The following is a 20,203-nucleotide window of genomic DNA, read 5'->3' on the forward strand; positions in this document are numbered from 1 at the left end:
TTCAATAAAGAAATTCTCCGAAATGAAACGGTTCTGGGATATAAAAATTATGGATTAGAGTAAAAATTGATAATTTTTCTTAGACAAACAAAGTTCGGGATAGATTTGGGATTTGACCTAAATTTTGGGGTTTTTTCTGAGATAAAAAAACGTTCGGGGCAGATTTCGGATTGAATCTTAGGCTAGGGGTGTTTTTTTTAGACAAAAAAAAAATCGGGACAGATTTGAGACTTGACCAAAAGTTGGAGATTTTTTAGAGAATTAGGCCGAATATTAAGTGTCGTCAAACCAACATTCAACATTTAATGAGACTGTCAAACGGGCTCAATCCACTGTTGAGAAAAGAAAATTATCACTGCCTTTGTCAATTTACTAACTCAGTAGCTTTAAACTCACTGATTATTAAGTCTTCAATCAAATTACCAAAACACATTGATTTCTATTTCCACATCAAGCAAGCCAAACTACATCCTTTCACTATAAAATCTTGAAAAAATTACTAACACGGTCCGAAACCGAAAGCGCTAATCTTGATAACCATGGCTACGTATCAGACTACACAGCTTTTGTTATAGAATTTCACGTTGATATTAGTGCCTCAAATGGATGTTATGTTATTAACTAAACATCAGTAAATTTCCATACTCGTTTGAGAAGTAAATCATATAATTGCAATTAGTACGTGTTACGTGTGACTATTACTAGTGAAACATAAACATAAAATGGTCAAGAAGACCTCAATTCTGCATGCCATTTGATGCACGGCGTGTCTGTGGGACACTGCAGTTTGGTCCGCGCGGCAATTCCCCACACGAAAGAGACATTTGAACAGGGCTCCAACATGACGGGAACCTGAGCCAGCCTCTGAGAATTGCTGTGAATCATCTCTCACTTTTTGGCAAATTCCATAGACAGTCGATCGGGGCATGTTAAAACTTCGAGACTCGAGAGAAGGATGGAGGCAGAGGTAAGAAAATTTCAGCAGAAATTCAAGAAAGTCCGAGAGGAAATGGGTCGTTGGGGGGAGCTTCAAGTTCGTTTGGTCTCGCAGTTCAGAAACGCCTCTTCGATTATGGACAGATTACAGGTATTGTCGTTGGATTTTGTCTGCGAATTCAATGTTTCTTGTTTCCGTTTCGGTTCTTTTTGTTTTTTTGTTTTACCCGTAGTACAGTCAAACTAAACTAGTAATCTCGCTGTTAGGTGATTCGGGATGGTAAAAACTATGGTGCCCTGAAATCTGTTGATGGTATTGGTGAAGCTGTTTGGACTAAGCAGATGGATTCATTGGAAACCACTTTTCTTTCAATGAGGAAGACCATGTAAGTCTGGACAATGCCCACTAAGTGTTTGGCAAAATGTCTGTGCTGGTTTTAGCACCTTGAATTCATGAATTCTACCACTAGGTAGTTGGTCTAGTGGTAAGGGGTCACTTGTATTCCATGAGGTCATGAGGTTGATTTATGTCGTGAGCGGACTTTGAACGGGCTTGTGCTGCGTTGTCTAGTTGCGGCATACCATGTGTAAAGAGACTTCCGTCTGCTAGCATTTTGGTGCCCGTGACGGCCTTGTGAACCTCACTTTTGGGTTGAAATGTTGGGGCAGAGTAGTATGGCTCAAACCAAATTTTACATAAAGGTGTGAGACCCTTGTGGTAACACCCAGGTGAGGCCACTCCTAATCTTTTTTTAGCCATAAAAAAATGAAAGAATTCATGAAAATCTTTTAGCTTCCACCAAGCCATACAGATTTAGGACAAGATGTACTTTTAGTTGGGACTTTTATTTGGCTGTATGTCATTGGATTGGTTAAATTTTCAGGGAGGAGTTTCATGGTGTTGTTATGTCTCTTGAAAAGATCCATCGAGACGGCAAGCAACTTATTAAAGGGGGATCTGGCCAGCCCAGTGTCAAGCATCTGCAGCAGCGAGTGGGAGTGAAACCATGTCTTCAAGATTGCTTGGATGGACTTATGATTCTCTATGAGATGCACCACTCAGAGTATGCAAGTTTTCTTTATGGAAAGACAACCATCTAGTTCGTGGACTGGAGAGACCTTATTTTGGGAGAAAAATGCTTGAGGTTTTCAATGAGCAAAGCAGTCAGAGATTAAATATATGTACAATCTGCAGCCCAGGATTTTGTTCCAGCCTCCAGGGCCGGGGTTGTGGTATTTCCATGAATAAAAATTACGAGTTCTGAACTTGAGAAGACGGTTGTTCACCCATATAATGCTTCAGCTAGAATGAGTTTTCATATGAATCTAGCACAGCATCAATCACTTGAACAACCACAATGACTTTTTCCCCATCGAGATGATTTTGTTAGATGCTCGCATCTGTTCATTTCTGAGGTTCTTTTAGTTCTTATAATTATGTATGTCCTGGCATTTAGCTTTCTTCACATGCTCGAATAGCATAGCCTATGGTCCCTGGCATCGAAGTATATGCAATTTGAAGTTGATATGTTTATTAGAACAGCTTCCTTTGTTTTGCCAGGTATTTTCTGAAATCCTCAGTTGTATCAGCACTTTCAACTCTGGTCTTAAAACCAAGGTACTTGAAACTGTCTCTAATGGGTGAGGCTGCACCTGCAATGAGTATTGTATCATCTCAAGTTTGTATAGTCGTGTTTTTACATGGAAAAATATCTATAATCTGGCCATTCATTCCTCTTCCATGATCTCCATTCAGGGATATTGATGTATAGTTGTTCATGTTCATGCATGGTTTTCCAAGGAACATGTAGAGTTTGCAATTACCATACAGATTCCTGATATGCATATACTGTTGATAATTTGTTCTTGTACGGTTCGCACTGCAGTGCGAGTGACCTGCATGCACTCCAGCAACTTTTGGTTGATCAGCCTAACATTCCCATAGAGGAAGGTACGTATTCATGTTGGGTGTATGTCTTGAATGGTGAGCTATCTTATGCTGATCCTCCCAGAGATCTCAAGCACTGCAGAGCAATTGAACTGAAAATCTGCTATTGACAGTATTGAATCGTGTCAGCATCGGTTGGCCTCCATTTCTTAAATGATTGAGATTTCCATATTCTTCAGGCTTACATGGCTGTTTACATGTGAGATTTGGGTAGAACAGTTCTGCCTTGACTGAGAAACTAGGTTTGTTGATTTTGTGTTAGTGAGGCATACGAGCTGACGCTCGACCTACAGAACTTGAGGTGTGATCGACGAGAATGACTACAATGATGGTCTTTCCGGCCTTTAAATCCTGGTGCTTCATTGAGATTGAACTTATGATTTCGTTAGCATTAGGATTTTCACTTGCCATTGCTCGTAGTTGGTCTGTTTGTTATTCTTTGTTGTGTCGTTAACATGTCTAAACTTTCTGCTTATTAATATGCACTAAAGATGTGTGTTTTCTTTCTTTTCTTTTTTACAGTACAATTCATCTACGACATCATATTTGCTGAAGAAATCTGCTGATGGCTAATATGAGGGGTTCACATGCTGTATATCCATGGGTTTCAAGCAGTTTCCCTCGTGGAATTCTCTTTGAGATTCTGGGAGAATATTTTTTATGTATTATTATTATCTTCTTCTTCTTCTTCTTCTTCTCCTCCTTTTTTTTTTTCGGATCTTCGAGAACTTCTGTTGAGGTTATCCCTTCAACCCATTTGACTACCTGAAGAAGTACTTGGCTTAGTTCTAATTTCTTGAAGCCTCTGACGAAAGAGAGCACGTGGAAGACGATGTTTCGGGGTTCGATTTGGTACCGGTATGTCCGTTTTGTGTTCAGTAAGCCAGTCACCGAGCCGACGGATTTTTGAATTCAAAATACACAGATATCACCAAGTTTTGGGATCACTTATGCACAGTGCTGGCACTCTCAGCACATGGCATACCACATTCATTTCCGCGACAGAACTCTTTCTCTCTCTCTTCGAGAGAAACGCAGCAGACCCTCACTATAAACTTCAGTACTCTTAAGGCTTGAATAACACGGGGAAAACACCAAAGCCTGCTGTTATTTGAAACACCCGGATTTCAACGGAAAAATGCATATTATGTGTAGGTTAATCCTGTTTACACGATGGGGCCGTTAAGCGGAGCTGATTTCATTTGGAGCTTCCGATGAGAAATCTCATCTATTTGTACCATCCCGTGTCCTTTCTACGTGCTGTAGCAAAATTAGGAGCTACACAAGTTCACGACCAAATTACTCCACAACATGAGCAGTTAAGGGTGAGTTTGGTTCGACTTTTGGGAAAAGCCTTTGGCTAAAATGCAGGACCTTTTAGCCTAAAGAGCTTTGGAGAAATGCAAGGCTGTTTGGTAACTTTAATTGAAAAGGGCTTTGGTAAAATGCAAGAGTGTTTGGCAAACATATATTTGGAAAGCTATTTGATGTGGTCAAGACTTTTTCTTCCATTTTTAGCCTCACTGAACTACTGTAATTTCACTTCCATCTCTCAACAATTGAAAGGGAGTATATCTGGCACTCACTTAATTTGTTTAATAAAAAATAATTAACGATAATTAGGGTCTTGCCGAATATTAATAATATCTATTAGATTTTTTCTCACATATATATTTGGTGAGGGATTAATAAATGACAAGAAATCATTGAAACTTGCCAAGCTAGCTAAAATTCGTGAACATAATGAAGCAGTTCTTCACGAAGCTGCATTGGCTTCCACTTCAAGATCCGCAGCCATTGCAGAAGACATTGACAGTATTGGTATTAACAGAACATCATCCATAAATAAGAAAGAAACACTCGCAGCCATGCTGCGCAAGAAAGTGACGACGAAAGATAGGTTGTCTCATACATATTTGATTAGAAAGAGTCATTTCATCATAATAAACGCGATCGGATATGTCCTTAGGAAATAAATGCGTTATCCTTTAAGTATTACAAACCTCCTTAACGACTTTGTAAATTTATGGCTATTTCATCACGGAAACGTGCAATGTCAAGAGAGGCATTATTATTTCAAGCATCAAACCCCTCATTTTCATCATCATGGGCAACTGAATATCTACAATCGGGATCCAATCCTGCTATTTCAAAATCCATATCAGTCATGACATTTCTTCATATATGATTGTGCAAGCCACTGTCGTTATGACAATTTGTGCTTGCTTTTCGTACGGATAGCTTGGTATATGAGTTAGAATCCTCCACTTTCTGTTTTAATGCACCAAAGGTTCGCTCAATTTCTTAGTATAGCGAGAAATGGACACGGTAAAAGGAGAAGGACCTTGTTGAAACCGTGGCAAATGATATGTGACCTCTTTATATGGCCACAAATAACTCGTAGAATTTGGACATCCAGTATCTATAAAATAACATTTACTTACACAAACTCATACTTGAGATACTTGACTTTTGGTGTATCACTCTTCAAAGCTCATGAAGACCTGCCTATTGTCTATCGTTTCCTTAAAATGAGAGATTGCAAAAAAGTATAACACCTCGTCTTGAACAATCTCAAGTATCCAACAAATCTATGAGATCATCGTAAAGACCAACTACATCATGTGCTTGAGATGCAGCAGTGGTAGCATTCCTGCTTTCAACAGATGTGACAAGCCTACTAATCTGTGCTTCAAGCTCCTGTCTTGCGGTCATCAATTTCTTACCTTCATTTCCGCGAGCTTGCCTCATTGAGGTATGCGAGGCTCTTTAGGGCTTTGAGTTCTAATTGGTTCCACAATGATTTGGTCCAAATGACACTCGAAATTTTCATCAGTAGATCCTACACCATCATCCATACCATGTTATGTGACCTCAACGTCCTTGTTAGTATATAAACCTTGTGCATGATTCCACGTGATTCCTTCAGTAGTAGCTGTATATCTAAACGTGATACCTAACAGAACTTCAAGATCAGAAGGTATGTCTTTCATTAAGATTGACCTATTATAATAGAGTGTTTGAGTAAGTTGTCTCATTGAAGATGGACTTAACAAAAAAGTAAAAGAAGAAGTGATAAAAACCTGAATTTTTTCCATCATTCGCCGCTCGCATCAATGTCCTCTTCCTGGAATCCCATCGTAGTAGTCCCGTTTCTTCATAAAGCAAGGAACTTTGTCTTCTCCATTTTTCCTTGAGATTATCCCACTCACTTTTCTTTTGATTTTTATCATAACTTTTTGCATGTTCGGATGTTAGCTCTTCAAACTTGCTAATTATGACAGTCCACCCATCCTTTTTGTTGTTTGAAGGACGATCTTCTTTTGCAATTTATTCAATGCACAACTTACAAAAGGTTTCAACATCTTTTGAGCTTAAAAATGCCTTTATATTTTTTGTTCCTGATGAACTTGCCATTTGCTAGTGAAGTCACATGAACAAATTATTGGATCTTCGATCAGTGGAACGGCTTATGAAAAGGACCCCGTTCGAAAGGCTCGCCCCCTCCTTTTTCGACCCCGACCCCGACCCCGCCCGGCTCGGAGCGGGCATGCCGCGACTTTTATGGTCTCTCGAAAGATCAATTCACGGTGGCGGTGCTTGCTGAAGGGGGGTGAGATTTGTAAAACGGGGTGATAAAGAGTGCATTTTTAGAGGTGGTTGGTTGATTCTTCTCCGTCGTCGTTAAAAAAAAGAAGTGGGAAAAGGAAGAGGAAGACGATGACGACTGCCAGGTCGAGCGGCCAGCCTGTCGGTTTGTTTTGTGGGCGAGGCTTGTAACGACGACTATTCGCTCCGAGTCAACCTTCTCTCGTTCCCGAGTCAAATTGGGATTACTCTTTTCTTTTTTCCTTTTTTCATGTGTTGTTTCCATCTTTGTTGCTTTCTTCAACCACTGTACGCGCCTCCTCCTCCTTCATCCTCTCTCTCTCTCTCTCCCCTGCGTGGTCTCGTTAACTGCGAATATCAATTATCGGAGCCATTACTTCGGCCTTAGCCTTGTCGTCGTCGATACTTCTCCTCCTCCTCATCTGTCTTCGACTACGTGCCAGTCCGGCCGTAAGAGCAGCGGCGATCTCCGCGCTTACTTGGCGATGGTTCTATCCTAACGACTATGTGATGGCATCATCGAGCTAAGAATAGGGTTTCCGAGCCGCTCTAGCGAGGAATTCGCAGCGAGGTAATCGCCATTCCTGCTCTTCGGTCCTCTCGAGTTGTTGTCTGGTTCTGTCTTTTTCCGCGGTTACGATGCGATTGGAAAAGTGTGGGGTTTTTTTTTTTTTTTTGGTGAAATCATCTCTTTCATACTGGAATTGGGAAGTGGGTCGTCTTTTGTGACGGTTGTACTGGTCCGCTAGACAAGCAATCGTGTACCTGAGCTGTGTAGCGGCGATCGAAGTTGTGATCGGCAGTCGTGGATGAGGAAAGTTGATTGATTGCGCTGAAAGGGAGTAGAGGGTTGTTCTTGACTCAACTGTATTTTAGCTCTAGCTTTGGCAAGCAGTGATTCAGCCGCAAAATAAGCCTGACCATGGATAGGCTGAGCTGATTTCTGGCGGTTGGCTTGTATTGGTGTTTTCCTTCCTTGGCTTGGTAGCTGGGTTTAACTCATTCCATTTTGGTTCTCTTCTAAGAGGCATCAAATCTGTCCCTTCTTTGGGGTTATTCACGTCAACCCACACAATTAGAAGTCATGGATGGAATCTAACCATTATCCTATGTTTATACCCTTTAACTTGCAGAAAGTCCTGCGTAATCATTGTAAACACACAGGACCCCAGAAAAGACCATTCATTGATGATCATATCATCCTGTGGCAAGGGCGTCGTATCGTAGTTGCATATTGGGTTTCTTATGTTTATGTGGAATTCTATTAAAGAATCATAAGTTGCTATCTCTTGATAATTTATCTGGCCTGACCATGGGCAACGCAATGGAAACTCGCACGGACATTCATAGGTCAATACAAAACATTGACCTAATTACTCAAATATAGAGTCTAAAAAACAACAAAGAAATAACAAACGAGTCAAAAAGTGCTGAAAACAAGCCCAAAAATAGAAATTTCCCTGAAACATTTCGAACTAATGGATTTTGAGGCCCTAAAACAACTGCAAAAGTCAGAGAGAGAGAGAGAGAGCATAAGGAATCAGTTTTTTATCAAATCTTGACGGTTCATAAATGTGGCTGTAGTGTAAGTGATTCTCCCGCATCCAGTGTTTTTCATAAACATAATGATCGTGCATTTTACTACCATTTAAATTGGTTCGGGTATGTGCAGTATGATTGGAATTTTAACTGTACAGTATGATTGGAATTTCAACTATACTTGATTGGGTAGCAAGCGAGACAATATACACAAAGGGACATATGTTAGTTTATATGAACACACACAGCCTAAATAGTACAAGTATATGAATTCTTGTAGTCATTTGAGTATGCGATAGGCTCTATGGAATGATTGATGTGCTACCAAGGTGCACGGATAATGAATATGGTGAGACTGTGGTTTAAACATGGTTTACCATTATGATTCACTGTTGTACTGTTTATGGTTTGTATCTTTCTTATCATGCTTGATCCTAAGCTAAGGTGGTGGGTTACTTGTTCAGTTGACAATTGCTTACTCAGCTATGAGACTGAGTTATAGTGTTTCCAGGCTTGTTTACCTAGGGAGAATATGGGGATCGAGGTCCTGATTAGAGTCGCAACAGAAGCATAGGATATATTATTTCATTTGAATTTGATCGCGTACTAAGAATAATATACATGAGGTTATTTAGGGGAATCTTATCTATTTGAGGCTTAATTTACTAACAATCCAGGAGGTTACCTTATGGAACCTGAAACTCCTTCCTGATCAAAAGTAATGAGCCGTTCACTCCATTGTACACACATCTTACTTCCAGGCCTGTTTCCTTGTTCTGCCTCTTGTACCGCTTCAGGAACTTTTCTGCAATTGTGTCCACATCAACGTTTACGCCTACTTAGGAATATCGTAACTGCAATGGGCAAAATAGTTTAATACCGGCGTTAAGCAGCCTGTATAACTTATCCGGGTAAATTATTTGATGCATGCCGTTATTAACTATACATCTGGCAGCTCATGCTTTGCACCTCTCAAACTAGAAATTTACTGTATGTGTCTGTTTTGCCTATGGACCATGACACCTCTGGCTGCTGGACTTACAATTAGCCACCCATATAGTGCTCATCCGTGCATGAGTTTTCTGTTAGCAAGTGTTGTTGCATTTAAGGGAAGAAATGATGGTATTGAATCCGTGACATTTTATTTGCACTAGGTGTGGATATTGCACATTTTTCTTTAACAGGATTTATTGCCTTACCAATCTTATTTGGTGACAATCTTGCTACTCTTCTTCATTGTCAAAAGAAATTAACATGCAGCCTTTCTCTGGTTATCATTTCGCAGTCAGAGATTTGGGATCAGATGGCAGGAAGTTGGGATGGAAGCCATGACACTGGCAGCCAGTCGGATGAAAGCCATCAGTTTGACAAACTGCATATTGAGCCTCTCTATGATGCATTTGTATGCCCTTTGACTAAACAAGTTATGCACGATCCAGTGACGTTAGAGAACGGACAAACTTTTGAACGTGAGGCCATCGAGAAGTGGTTTAAAGAATGCAGAGAGAACGGAAGGAAGTTGGCTTGCCCACTGACACAAAAGGAATTGAGAAGCGCGGAGCTTAAACCTAGTATAGCTTTGAGGAACACAATCGAGGAATGGACTGCTAGAAATGAAGCTGCTCAACTTGATATGGCACGGAGGTCATTAAATTTGGGTAGTTCAGAAAGTGACATTGTGCAGGCGCTGAGGTATATTCAGCACATTTGTCAAAAAAGCCGAATAAACAAGCATGTAGTGCGCAATGCAGCACTCATACCTATGATTGTTGAAATGTTGAAGAGCGGTAGTCGTCGTGTCCGGTGCAAAGCTCTTGATACCCTTCGAATTGCAGTGGAGGAAGATGAAGATGTTAAGGTTTTGAATCTTATATATTACTGGTGGACTTTTAGGAAGAGCAAGTACACTTAACGGCTTGTTGATTTGTTGCCTATTTTCATTACCTGTCTGATGTCTTGCAGGAAATAATTGCTGAGGGGGACACTGTTCGCACAATAGTTAAATTCTTGTCTCATGAGCAGTCTAAGGAGAGGGAAGAAGCTGTTTCTTTGCTTTATGAGCTCTCCAAATCTGAGGCCTTGTCTGAAAAGATTGGCTCAGTAAATGGGGCTATCCTCATTTTGGTTGGAATGTCTAGCAGCAAATCAGAAAATGTTTTGACTGTTGAGAAGGCTGAGAGGACGCTAGAGAACCTGGAGAGTTGCGAGAACAATGTGCGGCAGATGGCTGCGAATGGTAGACTGCAGCCTCTTCTGACACAACTGCTTGAAGGTGCTTTTCTGGATACTCGCAGTTACATGAACGGTTTTGTTTCTTTGTTGACTATACTAAACAAGATGATGCTTGAGGAAGTTGTGAACCAAACTTTTTCTCGTGCTTTTAAGAATAAACTTTTCCCCCCGTTGTCAGAGATTCTTAAGATAACTTCCATGAGGGTCAGTCTAGTTTTTCAATGAAATTAAAGGGCAGAGAAATTCTGGTGGGGACATTAGTACTTAGCATTCTCTTATCTTAGATATTTATATCCAATGCCTGCTTTTGGTGTCTTCTGTGACTGACTGTGTTAATGAGCTGACAGTCCTGCACCTAATGGGAGTTTCTTAAATTTTCTGCTTTAAGTTGATTTGACTATGGTTGTTACAACAGATTTGGACTGTGCATCTGCTTAGTCAATTATTGCTGCAAGCCTGACCTTTATTGCCTTGAATTGGCAACTATGATCCTCTACTACCATTTCAATGGGAGTATGTATATGCTGTTGATTTGTGGATGCAGGATCTCAAGAGACTAAACTTTCCATGGCTAGTTTTCTTGGTGAGCTGGCTCTTAACAACGATATCAAGGTCCTTGTAGCTAGAAGGGTGGGCTCTGCACTGATCAATTTAATGAAAAGCGGCAGCATTCCATCAAGAGAAGCTGCTTTAAGAGCTCTAAACCAGATTTCCAGTGAAGCAAGTGCCAAAGTGTTGGTAGATGCTGATATTCTTCCTCCTCTTGTCAAAGACCTCTTCACTGTCGGTGCAAATCAACTTCCAATGCGCTTGAAAGAGGTGTCTGCAACAATTCTTGCCCACATTGTCAACTCAGGCATTGATTTTGATGGCATACCTGTGGGACCAGACCATCGGACTTTAGTCTCAGAAGACATAATCCATAATCTGCTCCACCTTATTAGCAATACTGGTCCAGCAATTGAGTGTAAGCTTCTTCAGGTTCTTGTTGGGCTCACCAGTTCTCCTGCTACTGTTCTGAGCGTCGTAGCTGCCATCAAAAGCTCTGGTGCTATTATCAGTTTGGTTCAGTTTATTGAGGCTCCGCAGAGAGATTTGCGTCTAGCTTCTGTTAAACTTCTGCAGAACCTGTCCCCGCATATGGACCAGGAGTTAGCAGATGCCCTTCGTGGCACAGTTGGCCAGCTTGGGAGCCTAATGAGAGTGGTCACAGAAAATTTAGACATAACTGAAGAGCAAGCAGCGGCTGCTGGACTTTTAGCTGAGCTCCCAGAGAGGGATTTGGGCCTCACACGGCAGATGCTAGATGATGGTGCCTTTCAGCAAATCATTTACAGAGTGCGAAGGATACGACAGGGAGAGATTAGGGGCATCCGCTTTGTGACACCCTACCTAGAGGGGCTTGTTCGAATCCTAGCGAGGATAACTTTTATTCTACCTGACGAACCAGGTGCCATTCAACTCTGCCGTGAGCACAATGTCACCGCACTGTTTATTGAATTGCTTCAGTCCAATGGACTGGACAATGTACAGGTGGTTTCTGCCATGGCCTTGGAGAACTTGTCTAGAGAATCCCGAAACTTAACGAGATTGCCAGAATTGCCCCCACCAGGAATTTGTGCTTCAATCTTTCCATGTTTTAGCAAACAGCCCACCATAACAGGATTGTGTCAGCTTCACCGAGGAACATGTTCACTGAAAGAGACATTTTGTCTTCTTGAAGGACAAGCTGTAGAGAAATTGGTGGCGCTTTTAGACCACACGAATGACAAAGTGGTCGAGGCAGCATTGGCAGCAATATCCACTTTGTTAGAGGATGGGGTTGATATTGAGCAAGGGGTTGCTATCTTGTGCGAGGTGGAAGGGATTAAACCTATTTTCAATGTGTTGATGGAGAAAAGAACGGATAGCCTGAGGAGATGGGCCGTTTGGGCAGTTGAGAGGCTCTTACGGACTGAGGATATAGCATATGAAGTCTCTGGCGATCCTAATGTGAGTACAGCACTAGTTGATGCTTTCCAACATGCTGATTACCGAACAAGGCAGATTGCTGAGAGGGCCTTGAAGCATGTTGACAAGATACCCAACTTCTCAGGAATCTTCCCGAACATGGGATAGGTCTATTTAGATGCCTCCCATGAGATCAACACTCTCCAACCTTGTATGTAATTTCCTTTGCTGCCTTTCAATTTTGAGGTCCAGTTTATTGGTTGTGTTGCTTAGTATATGGCAGTGTCATACAGAATTCTTTGAGGGTTTTTAGATCTTTCCATTCGTCTTATATATTGCCACTACTGTCAATCTTGTGCTTTCTCACATGACCTGCATTTGTTGTATCAACATAGTGTCAATGTTGTATATGATTTGACTTCGGAATTTAATTACAAAAACAGGGGTTGTATCATGATGATTGGATTGCCTTTTTGCTCCCGACTCTTTCGCTGTAGATTGCTTTGCAGATGACGTCTGTTCAAACAGTTCCAATCTTCAGCTCTCTAGTAAGATGGTCCAGCGTTTATAACCCCTCGAGGAAGAATATTGATTGTGAAGTCTCCTGGAGAAGCTTTGGCCAAACTTCCTGTTCTCATCTTTCTTGGGAATTATGTGTCAACTTCTCACACATGGCGATGGGTTTTTCTCCTTCGCGTATAATCCCCATCCTCCCTCACTCGCTACCACCACAGTTTATAGTGTAACCGGTGAATTATAGAATCTACGTTTCCTGGAAGTTCCGAAAATCTATATTGTCATCATGCATGTTGGCTTATCATACATAAGTCGCAATAAGAAGCAGCATGCAAAGGAAAGCCGGATTGTAGTGGCCTTTCTTGCTCCTCTTTCTGGCTGTCATCGGAGAAGTTAGTTTGGCTGCATCTGGAGAATGATATACTTGCATCTGTGCGGTGGTTTCTTTGTGTTTCCTTCTCTCAACACACGACAGGAAGACGTAGAGCATGCGATTCATGATCATAAATGTACATTCCTGTCAGTTGGTGCGATCCCACCTAACACAAGGACCGTTTCGTTCCCAATCATCCAGCGTATAGATCTGAAGAGTTGAAACTAGGAGTGTTTCGATATAGGGAATTGTCTAGAAGGAATTTTACGTGAAGTCAGAATTGTCCAAAAGTCAATTGACTGAGGAAGCCGCTGTTTCCGAGCAATGTAACAGAGGAAAGAAACTTAATCACCTGCAACGCACACTGATCATGGCATAAACATGGCACATTATACGTCCTGTTTCTTTTGTATGAACTGTAGGCATTGCCTGTTCTCAAGTTCTGATTGGTTTAGTCAGCTAACAGTCTTAATGGATGAATTATTCCTGCTCTCAAGTCCTTCACTCACAAATGAGCGATACCGCTTGGCAATATCACCAAATGCTTGCTATTTCTTTCCAAAGTTCAGAATGGAAAAAGGGTAATGCCAAATATCCTGTTGAATTCAATTGATGCTCCTCTAGGCCTGGTTTTTTCTCTCGAGTTCAATTTGTGGCCACCCAACTAAGTGTATGTAACCCAAGTGACAATTGGCATTGTGGATTTGTATCTAGAGATTTATACCTCACTTGGTGGTTTCTGTTTGATATTTGCCTAATGCATTTGTCACACCTAAATGTTGTCTGGATAGTTCCGGATAAAGGTATGGTATCAGCAAGGAGTAACATTTTTGTAATAGATGATACTTTTGGACATGAATATTGTGACTCTCAGAGCCGAATTACTGCGCTCTGCATCAAATAACACGTAAACAAACACTAATATGAAAGAAACCAAAAAAAAAAAAAAGAAGGACGAGAAGGAGAAGCTCCGTCAATAGCTGCGCAGGCAAGTATGGCTCCTAGCCTCCTAAGAGAAAAATCAAGTATGCTGGAGAAAGTACCCATTCAACCTGGAGTCTGAACAGAAAAGTTACAAGCTAAAGCATTCCAACACAGTCGAATTACTCGTTTGAGGAATATGCCTGTGGTGGCTACATTAGACCCTCTGTTCACTTGTTCGGAAATGTACGACTATGGCACACACTCACTGTACATTCAATAAACAAGTTGCTGACAGTTTCAAGAAAGTGCTGTAGGATACTAATCCATGTCGCACGTTTCTTTAAATAATTTTAAATGGCAATGGTAAACAACATGAACAATAGAACTATGTAGCCAGTAAGCCAGCATAATCACTCCTCTTTGTCCCCCCTTTCTGCCAATGTGGAAACAAGTACAAAGAGCAACTCACTGATTCCAGCCACAGGCACTTAGATTAGAAATACATCTCATTTCAGTGTTCTATCAGATGGACTTAATAGCATCAATACGGGACTATCCTTTTGTTAGATCAGATTGGCACGAGGTTTTCACTGGTCACGTAGGCAATTTGGAAACTAGCACGGCCAAAGTGAAGAAGCAATGGAGAGCATATGAAAATGCGAAAAAAAGTAACAATTAAAGTACAAAATTAGTCTGATACTGGAGAAATGAAATTTTACATCAAAAGTTACATGGGAGAGAAGCGCCTCCAGTACAATCAGTCTAGAAACACAGCACAAGAGGAAAGAGTGATGAGAGACATACCAGGAGGCAGTCACCCATGCAAAAATCATTTTCATCAAAGAATTAAATGCAGGACTCAATGTTGCATCTGCAATGCATGCTCAAAACCTCTGCACAATGATAAATAGAAATCAGAAACTATCTGCGTGAGAAGCAACTTCATTAGGGGGATTTCACAAATAGACCACGGCCAGAGACTTGGTCACGCAAGATGATGCATCGAGTTCATGAGCCATCTGATTCCTTGATATATGACGCCAGTTGGGGCCCTTTTCTGACACGTCACACATTGTCATGAAATCCAACACCTGACCAAATATCTTGAACATTTCGACCCCAAATATGGAGTTCCTATCGGCCACAAATGTGGCGTTCCAATCCATTGGAGCATCGGGATGTACAGACACCTCACTCCAATCAAGATACATGAGATCTAACTCCCACAATTTTCTCACAGCCTTATTTCTCCTGCCGATTTGACCATTTCCCTCGCACCAAGACACTGAGAGCATAAAAAGCCGACCATCACAAGAAACAAGTTTTGGGTAATACTCATGAACACGTGGAGGAAATGGGCTAGTCTGCATCCCAATCCAATATCCCCTCTCTATGTCATATCCTGCAAGCTTGTCACTCTCCGAATATACATAAAAAATGCCATTACAAACAGTTCCAGAGCAAACAATCCCAAAATCTGGTGGCAGCTTCTGGATTTCTGTCCACTTATTAGATACAGAGTCGTATATTTCTCCAGAATCTAATGGCTCGTCCCATGAGCCAAGCCCTCCTACAGCAATAACCACGAACCTTCTAGAGCTCTTTGTGCTTGATTCATCAATCTTTTGCCTGACCATCTTGTGTGGTTTTCTAGCAGAAAAAAACGACAAATCATTCTCGTCAAAAGTGTTTCTGGGTTGACGTCTTAGAGAAAGCCTGTGAGGATCCTCATAAACATCCGATCCACCACCCATCCTTGACCTGTTAAAACGCCTCTCTTGCCGGATTTGATGGCCCTGAATCGCTGAAAAATCTGGATGGACCTCAGAAGCTCCTAAGATAGGCATAGACCGGGCATACTTCATTGAAGCAATTTTACGCCAAGATTTAGTCAATGGACTGAAAACCAAGGCTCCTTTGTGTGTCTTGAATGAGCTTCTGTCCACTCTGCCGAAATTGGTCAAGCTAGAGCAACCCCCTACAACATATACATCTTCCAGGATATTGGCAACAGAAAACATGAACCTTCCTTTTAGCATATCAGCTTCTATCTTGTGCCATTGATCCTGATACACATCCAGCGCATGTATTTCGGCAGAGCAATAGCCATCTTTCACTGCACCAAACAAGAACAGCCATGGATTATGGTGCAAGCCTTCTCGTCTCATCTGAAGGAAGCGCGAAGTAGAAGTCAAGTTTCTCCATTTCTTGCACACAAGGCGTGCATTCATGAGGCTGGTTAGTGGCAGCCTCACCAAGCACATCTCTAGAATATCATCTGGAAGAAAAATGTGCATTCTGCTGTTATAGGTTGATTCTTCAAGTTCTAAATCCTTTCTGGTATTTTTCTTCCAAAATCTCTCTTTTACTCCATATGAGAAGCAGTCCACTCCAGTTTCTTCGGTACCGCATATGGTACCATATCCTCTGCTTTCTTCACCGGCACTCGACCTTCTCCTACTACTTGGGTCCCCATATTCCTCGCCTGTGTCAGCACCCACCTTGCAACCTCCCCCTCTGCCATATAAAGTTAGACATCTCATTGAAACCCTTCTAACATTATCGTCTTCATCTTCACTTTTGAGGCTCTTTTTCCTCCATTTGTGACTGACACTCCTCATGAGACGTTTCGATACACTCAAGGCCTCAAAATCTTGACGCAAATAGTTTTCGTCTGCCATCTACTCAGCATGCTGATCTCCAGATGTTTTGCAGGTCCAAGCAATCATCGTCTCGCTGTATCACATTATGATCCATTCATGTTATAAGATCTACCCCCATCCAAAGCAAAGCACGAAGGAATTAAGCTGAGAAAGAAATACTTTAAACAATCTATCATAGCCACAGTCACGGGGGAGAACAAATCATATCAGCCTCGAGAATGCAGCAACCACAGACACCTCACACTGCATAAACAACTTTGAAAACTATACACACTCAAAGCTCGGGTGATGAAATAACTTATGTTAGTATGAGATCACCGCGGCCATTAACCCAAAAATGACAACAACAGTTCAAATTCTTCATCCTTTCATAGCTAATTTTGATTTTTTTTGGGTCCCAGCAACTAGATGACCTCATTAATTGCTGCCCATGAAAAAAAAAATATGAATTTCAACACAAAGCAAGAAGAGGGAATGCAGGAACAAACTTTCCATAAACACCACCAAAAACCAGATCCGCAGATCCATCCGAACAAAGCTACGAATCAAACCCAACTCACACGGAGAACGTTCAAATCCACGCTGACATGTCCAAATAAAAAAGTTTACGGTCACAAGCAACGAGAACCCAAAGAACAAGGGAATAAAGAGAGAGAGAGAGAGAGAGAGAGAGAGAGCCCGGATCACAACGACAAGAGGCCTAAGAGCGATTCCTCAGACAAGATCGAGCCCCATCAGACTCTTCAAAAACTTCAAAAAATCACCTGAAAGAGACGTTGCTCGAGAAACCCAGATGGGGAAATCCCTGGGGAGCATCAGGAGATGATGAAAAGCTTCCATCAAAGGCCCTTGCTTTTGAGAGAGGACCGAGAAGGTGGGGAAGTGGGTGTGTGGGAAGTTCTTAAATGGGAAAGTCTTTCAGAGAGAGAGAGAGACTGTCAATCTCTAACCTCGAGCTTTTACTTAATCCAAACAAAATTTGGGTGGGTCGGAGGAGTGGGAATTTAGTAAAGCGACGCAGCATCGCTGCTCTAAAACGACCCCTCACCCCCCCCATTTTGTTGGTAATGGTGAAAATTTAATTTCTTCCTTCCTCTGTTAGAATCCAAGATACCCGGTAAGTACGTGTACTCGCGTGTTTACATTTGAGTAAAGGTGAAGGTATCGCGATTCTGTCATCGAAGGTCCGCCCATCCTTTGATCATTCTATGGGTTCGAATTATTGGTTCTCTTTTTGCGGCGGTCGATTTCTTCTCACTAAAATGGCTTTCGAATTTTTGTTTTTTTTCTTAATCCTAATCTTGCGGTGGACCCATTTTCACACCGATTCTTAAAAATTTGAAATACCCGAAAGGGGAAATGTTTTCAAAGAAATTCTCGAATTTCCTCGTAGAACCTAAATGTAGGATTTAGGAACTATTTGCCGTGCATACAATCCGATTGAGGTTAGGTTAAAGGATTTTATAATTGATAGACATTTTGAGGCTTAGAATAAAATATACATCAAAATCACCTCCTTCGTATTTACAAGTCAAGAACCGAAATATTTTGATTGGAAAATCCTTTGGGAAAGGTTGTAATGTCGATTTAGGGTAGGCTCGATAAAGGCCATATTTCAAAATAAGGGGGTGTGAAGAGTTGGTGATTACTTTTGCATCATTATCCACCGTCCCATCTACCGGGGATATATTTGCAATATTTCAGAATTATATCCATGCTCACTCACTTTCTTAAACTAATGAAACCTGCTCTTTTCTCTCATCTTGCTATGGCAATTTTTCTCTTGCCCCCTCCATGTGGCTTTTTCAATGCTCACAAGGCCGCTTTAGATCTCGTGATTTTTTGGCAAAGGGCCTTGGCCTTGCTTTTTACCATGCACTATGCTTTTGCTTGCTCTTGAACTCAAATTTTTTATTACCGTTTGACTCATTCTTCATCTCGAGCTTTAAAGTTTCGTAACATACAAAATATCGATCCGCAACTTTGCTATACAATTTTATTTATAATTTTCTTAGATACTGGAATAATATCCTCAATTCCCATGGGAAAGTACAAGAAGTTTTTCGCTTTTGCTTAAGGATAATTAAGCGGGCCGGGGAGCATCAGGAGATGATGAAAAGCTTCCATCAGAAGTGAGCAGAGCAATTTAGCACGTGCCGGCCTGCTGCACGTGCGAGGTGGGAGCGGGGGAGAAAAGCGGAATGCACCTGACCGGGAGTGGCGGAAAAATGAATTTCTTTTCTTTTGGGGGGGTTGGTTTTAAGAAATGGCGGAGGTAGTGGGGCCCACCGCCTGATTTCAGTCCTGGAGGTGATTATTACTCAATAAAACACATTTATTTTGCTGTCCAGCCCACTTCAAAGTTGAGTGTGGTGGTTGGTTGGCATTTAGCACCTCTCTTTCTTTTCTTTTTTTTCGTGAAAGAACAAATGGGTTTTTCTTTTTCTTTTCTTTTCCTTTTTAGCGAAAAAAAAGGCGAAATTCCTATTAAGAAGTGGATGATAATTTCAATTTCTCACCTCGTGAGATTGGATAACATGAATCCGTATAATTTGTTCGAGGGGTAAAAAAAAAAAGTACCGTATGAAAGTACGTTTGTTTGAAGGAAAACTATTTTTCAGGAATTCATTTTTCGATTTTTCGATATTTGGATGATGGGAAATAGATCTATGCACAGAAGAAGTGTTTCATAAGCTGAAAATACCAACTTTAGATTTTGAAAAAACACGACTTCCATTTATGTCATCCAAATACCGAAAGTTTCGGAAAATTAGATTTATGGAAAATAGTCGTCCTTCGAACGAACGAAATCGATTGGCGAGACATCATAGGAAAAGCGAAGGGAGGAACACCGTCCACTAAAAAAAGAAGAAGGTAAATTCATATACTACTGTGTCGTATCGAGGGGCGACGAGATGACTTCCTAATCGGTAGAGTTATCATATTATTAATCTCGGGTCATTTTTCCAACCAAAAAAAAAAAAATTCTCGGGTCATTTGCATGATCAAGAGACGAGAGATAAAAAGGATCAAGAAATCTTATTGAGATTGGACCACACGACCGGGTTGTCTAATGAATCTTAGAAGTAGCTTTTCGGGGGTGCCACATGTGTCCATAATCATTGGGGCGTTTGGCTTGGGGAGCGGTCTCAACATGGTAACAAAAACAAGACCCTCTTTGTTGAGAAAAATCCCTTTCATGGGTCGTCTTTGTCTCTCACCCGATACTCCGTACAAGGGAGCCTGGTTGTTCGTCTTCCATATCCCACCCCGCCGTGCCGGACATTCTTGCCTCCGTCGGGCCATTGACAAGGCGATCGTCGTCTAAAGACGCGGAGTCGCGTCCGGCTCGTCCCCTTATGGATCCCGCTGTGGTAGCAAGGCCGATGCGATTCGATTCTCAAGGTGGAATATGTTTTTTTTCTCGCAGTGACTTCTCTATTGACAATTGGTTCAAATTTCTAAGTCAATGGCGTCCTATCAATTTAGAGATGCTTTTCTTTGAGGGATAAT

General features: G+C 41.4%; 3 protein-coding genes across 6 annotated transcripts; 2 read left to right on the forward strand and 1 right to left on the reverse strand.

Moving 5' to 3' along the window:
* Window positions 1–725: 725 nt before the first annotated feature.
* Window positions 726–3,869, forward strand: LOC115738770 (uncharacterized protein At5g43822). 2 transcript variants are annotated; one of them, XM_030671498.2, is made up of 7 exons: window positions 726–1,087; window positions 1,204–1,322; window positions 1,821–2,000; window positions 2,498–2,554; window positions 2,823–2,887; window positions 3,407–3,544; window positions 3,593–3,869. In XM_030671498.2, exons 1-6 carry the CDS (start codon window positions 956–958, stop codon window positions 3,448–3,450), a joined length of 597 nt encoding a protein of 198 aa, XP_030527358.1. In that variant the 5' UTR covers window positions 726–955; the 3' UTR covers window positions 3,451–3,544; window positions 3,593–3,869. The 2 variants fall into 2 exon arrangements, with proteins under 2 accessions (XP_030527358.1, XP_048129837.1); XM_048273880.1 differs by having other exon boundaries at window positions 3,407–3,539; window positions 3,588–3,869.
* Window positions 3,870–6,656: 2,787 nt separating this feature from the next.
* Window positions 6,657–12,697, forward strand: LOC115738641 (U-box domain-containing protein 44). 2 transcript variants are annotated; one of them, XM_030671320.2, is made up of 4 exons: window positions 6,657–7,064; window positions 9,318–9,890; window positions 9,995–10,304; window positions 10,809–12,697. In XM_030671320.2, exons 2-4 carry the CDS (start codon window positions 9,336–9,338, stop codon window positions 12,380–12,382), a joined length of 2,439 nt encoding a protein of 812 aa, XP_030527180.1. In that variant the 5' UTR covers window positions 6,657–7,064; window positions 9,318–9,335; the 3' UTR covers window positions 12,383–12,697. The 2 variants fall into 2 exon arrangements, with proteins under 2 accessions (XP_030527180.1, XP_030527182.1); XM_030671322.2 differs by having other exon boundaries at window positions 9,322–9,890.
* A 1,987-nt stretch (window positions 12,698–14,684) lies between these two features.
* LOC115738673 (F-box/kelch-repeat protein At5g42350-like) lies at window positions 14,685–17,736 on the reverse strand. Of its 2 annotated transcripts, none has more exons than XM_030671370.2 (2): window positions 17,455–17,736; window positions 14,685–16,798 (listed from the first exon to the last, which is right to left on the reverse strand). In XM_030671370.2, exon 2 carries the CDS (start codon window positions 16,706–16,708, stop codon window positions 14,984–14,986), a length of 1,725 nt encoding a protein of 574 aa, XP_030527230.1. In that variant the 5' UTR covers window positions 16,709–16,798; window positions 17,455–17,736; the 3' UTR covers window positions 14,685–14,983. The 2 variants fall into 2 exon arrangements, with proteins under 2 accessions (XP_030527230.1, XP_030527228.1); XM_030671368.2 differs by having other exon boundaries at window positions 14,685–16,763; window positions 17,455–17,735.
* Window positions 17,737–20,203: the final 2,467 nt, after the last annotated feature.

The sequence above is a fragment of the Rhodamnia argentea genome, chromosome 2 (genome assembly GCF_020921035.1).
Source record: "Rhodamnia argentea isolate NSW1041297 chromosome 2, ASM2092103v1, whole genome shotgun sequence".
NCBI lineage: Eukaryota > Viridiplantae > Streptophyta > Magnoliopsida > Myrtales > Myrtaceae > Rhodamnia > Rhodamnia argentea.

Bases quoted from the DNA above. Each gene is read 5' to 3' on its own strand.
- LOC115738641 (XM_030671320.2), top strand. From the start codon at position 9,336: ATGGCAGGAAGTTGGGATGGAAGCCATGACACTGGCAGCCAGTCGGAT. The intron at 9,891-9,994 runs GTTTTGAATCTT...GATGTCTTGCAG, and splicing joins AGGAAGATGAAGATGTTAAG to GAAATAATTGCTGAGGGGGA. The intron at 10,305-10,808 runs GTGCTTTTCTGG...TTGTGGATGCAG, and splicing joins TCTGACACAACTGCTTGAAG to GATCTCAAGAGACTAAACTT.
- LOC115738770 (XM_030671498.2), top strand. From the start codon at position 956: ATGGAGGCAGAGGTAAGAAAATTTCAGCAGAAATTCAAGAAAGTCCGA. The intron at 2,001-2,497 runs GTATGCAAGTTT...TTGTTTTGCCAG, and splicing joins TATGAGATGCACCACTCAGA to GTATTTTCTGAAATCCTCAG. The intron at 2,555-2,822 runs GTACTTGAAACT...TTCGCACTGCAG, and splicing joins ACTCTGGTCTTAAAACCAAG to TGCGAGTGACCTGCATGCAC.
- LOC115738673 (XM_030671370.2), bottom strand. From the start codon at position 16,708: ATGGCAGACGAAAACTATTTGCGTCAAGATTTTGAGGCCTTGAGTGTA.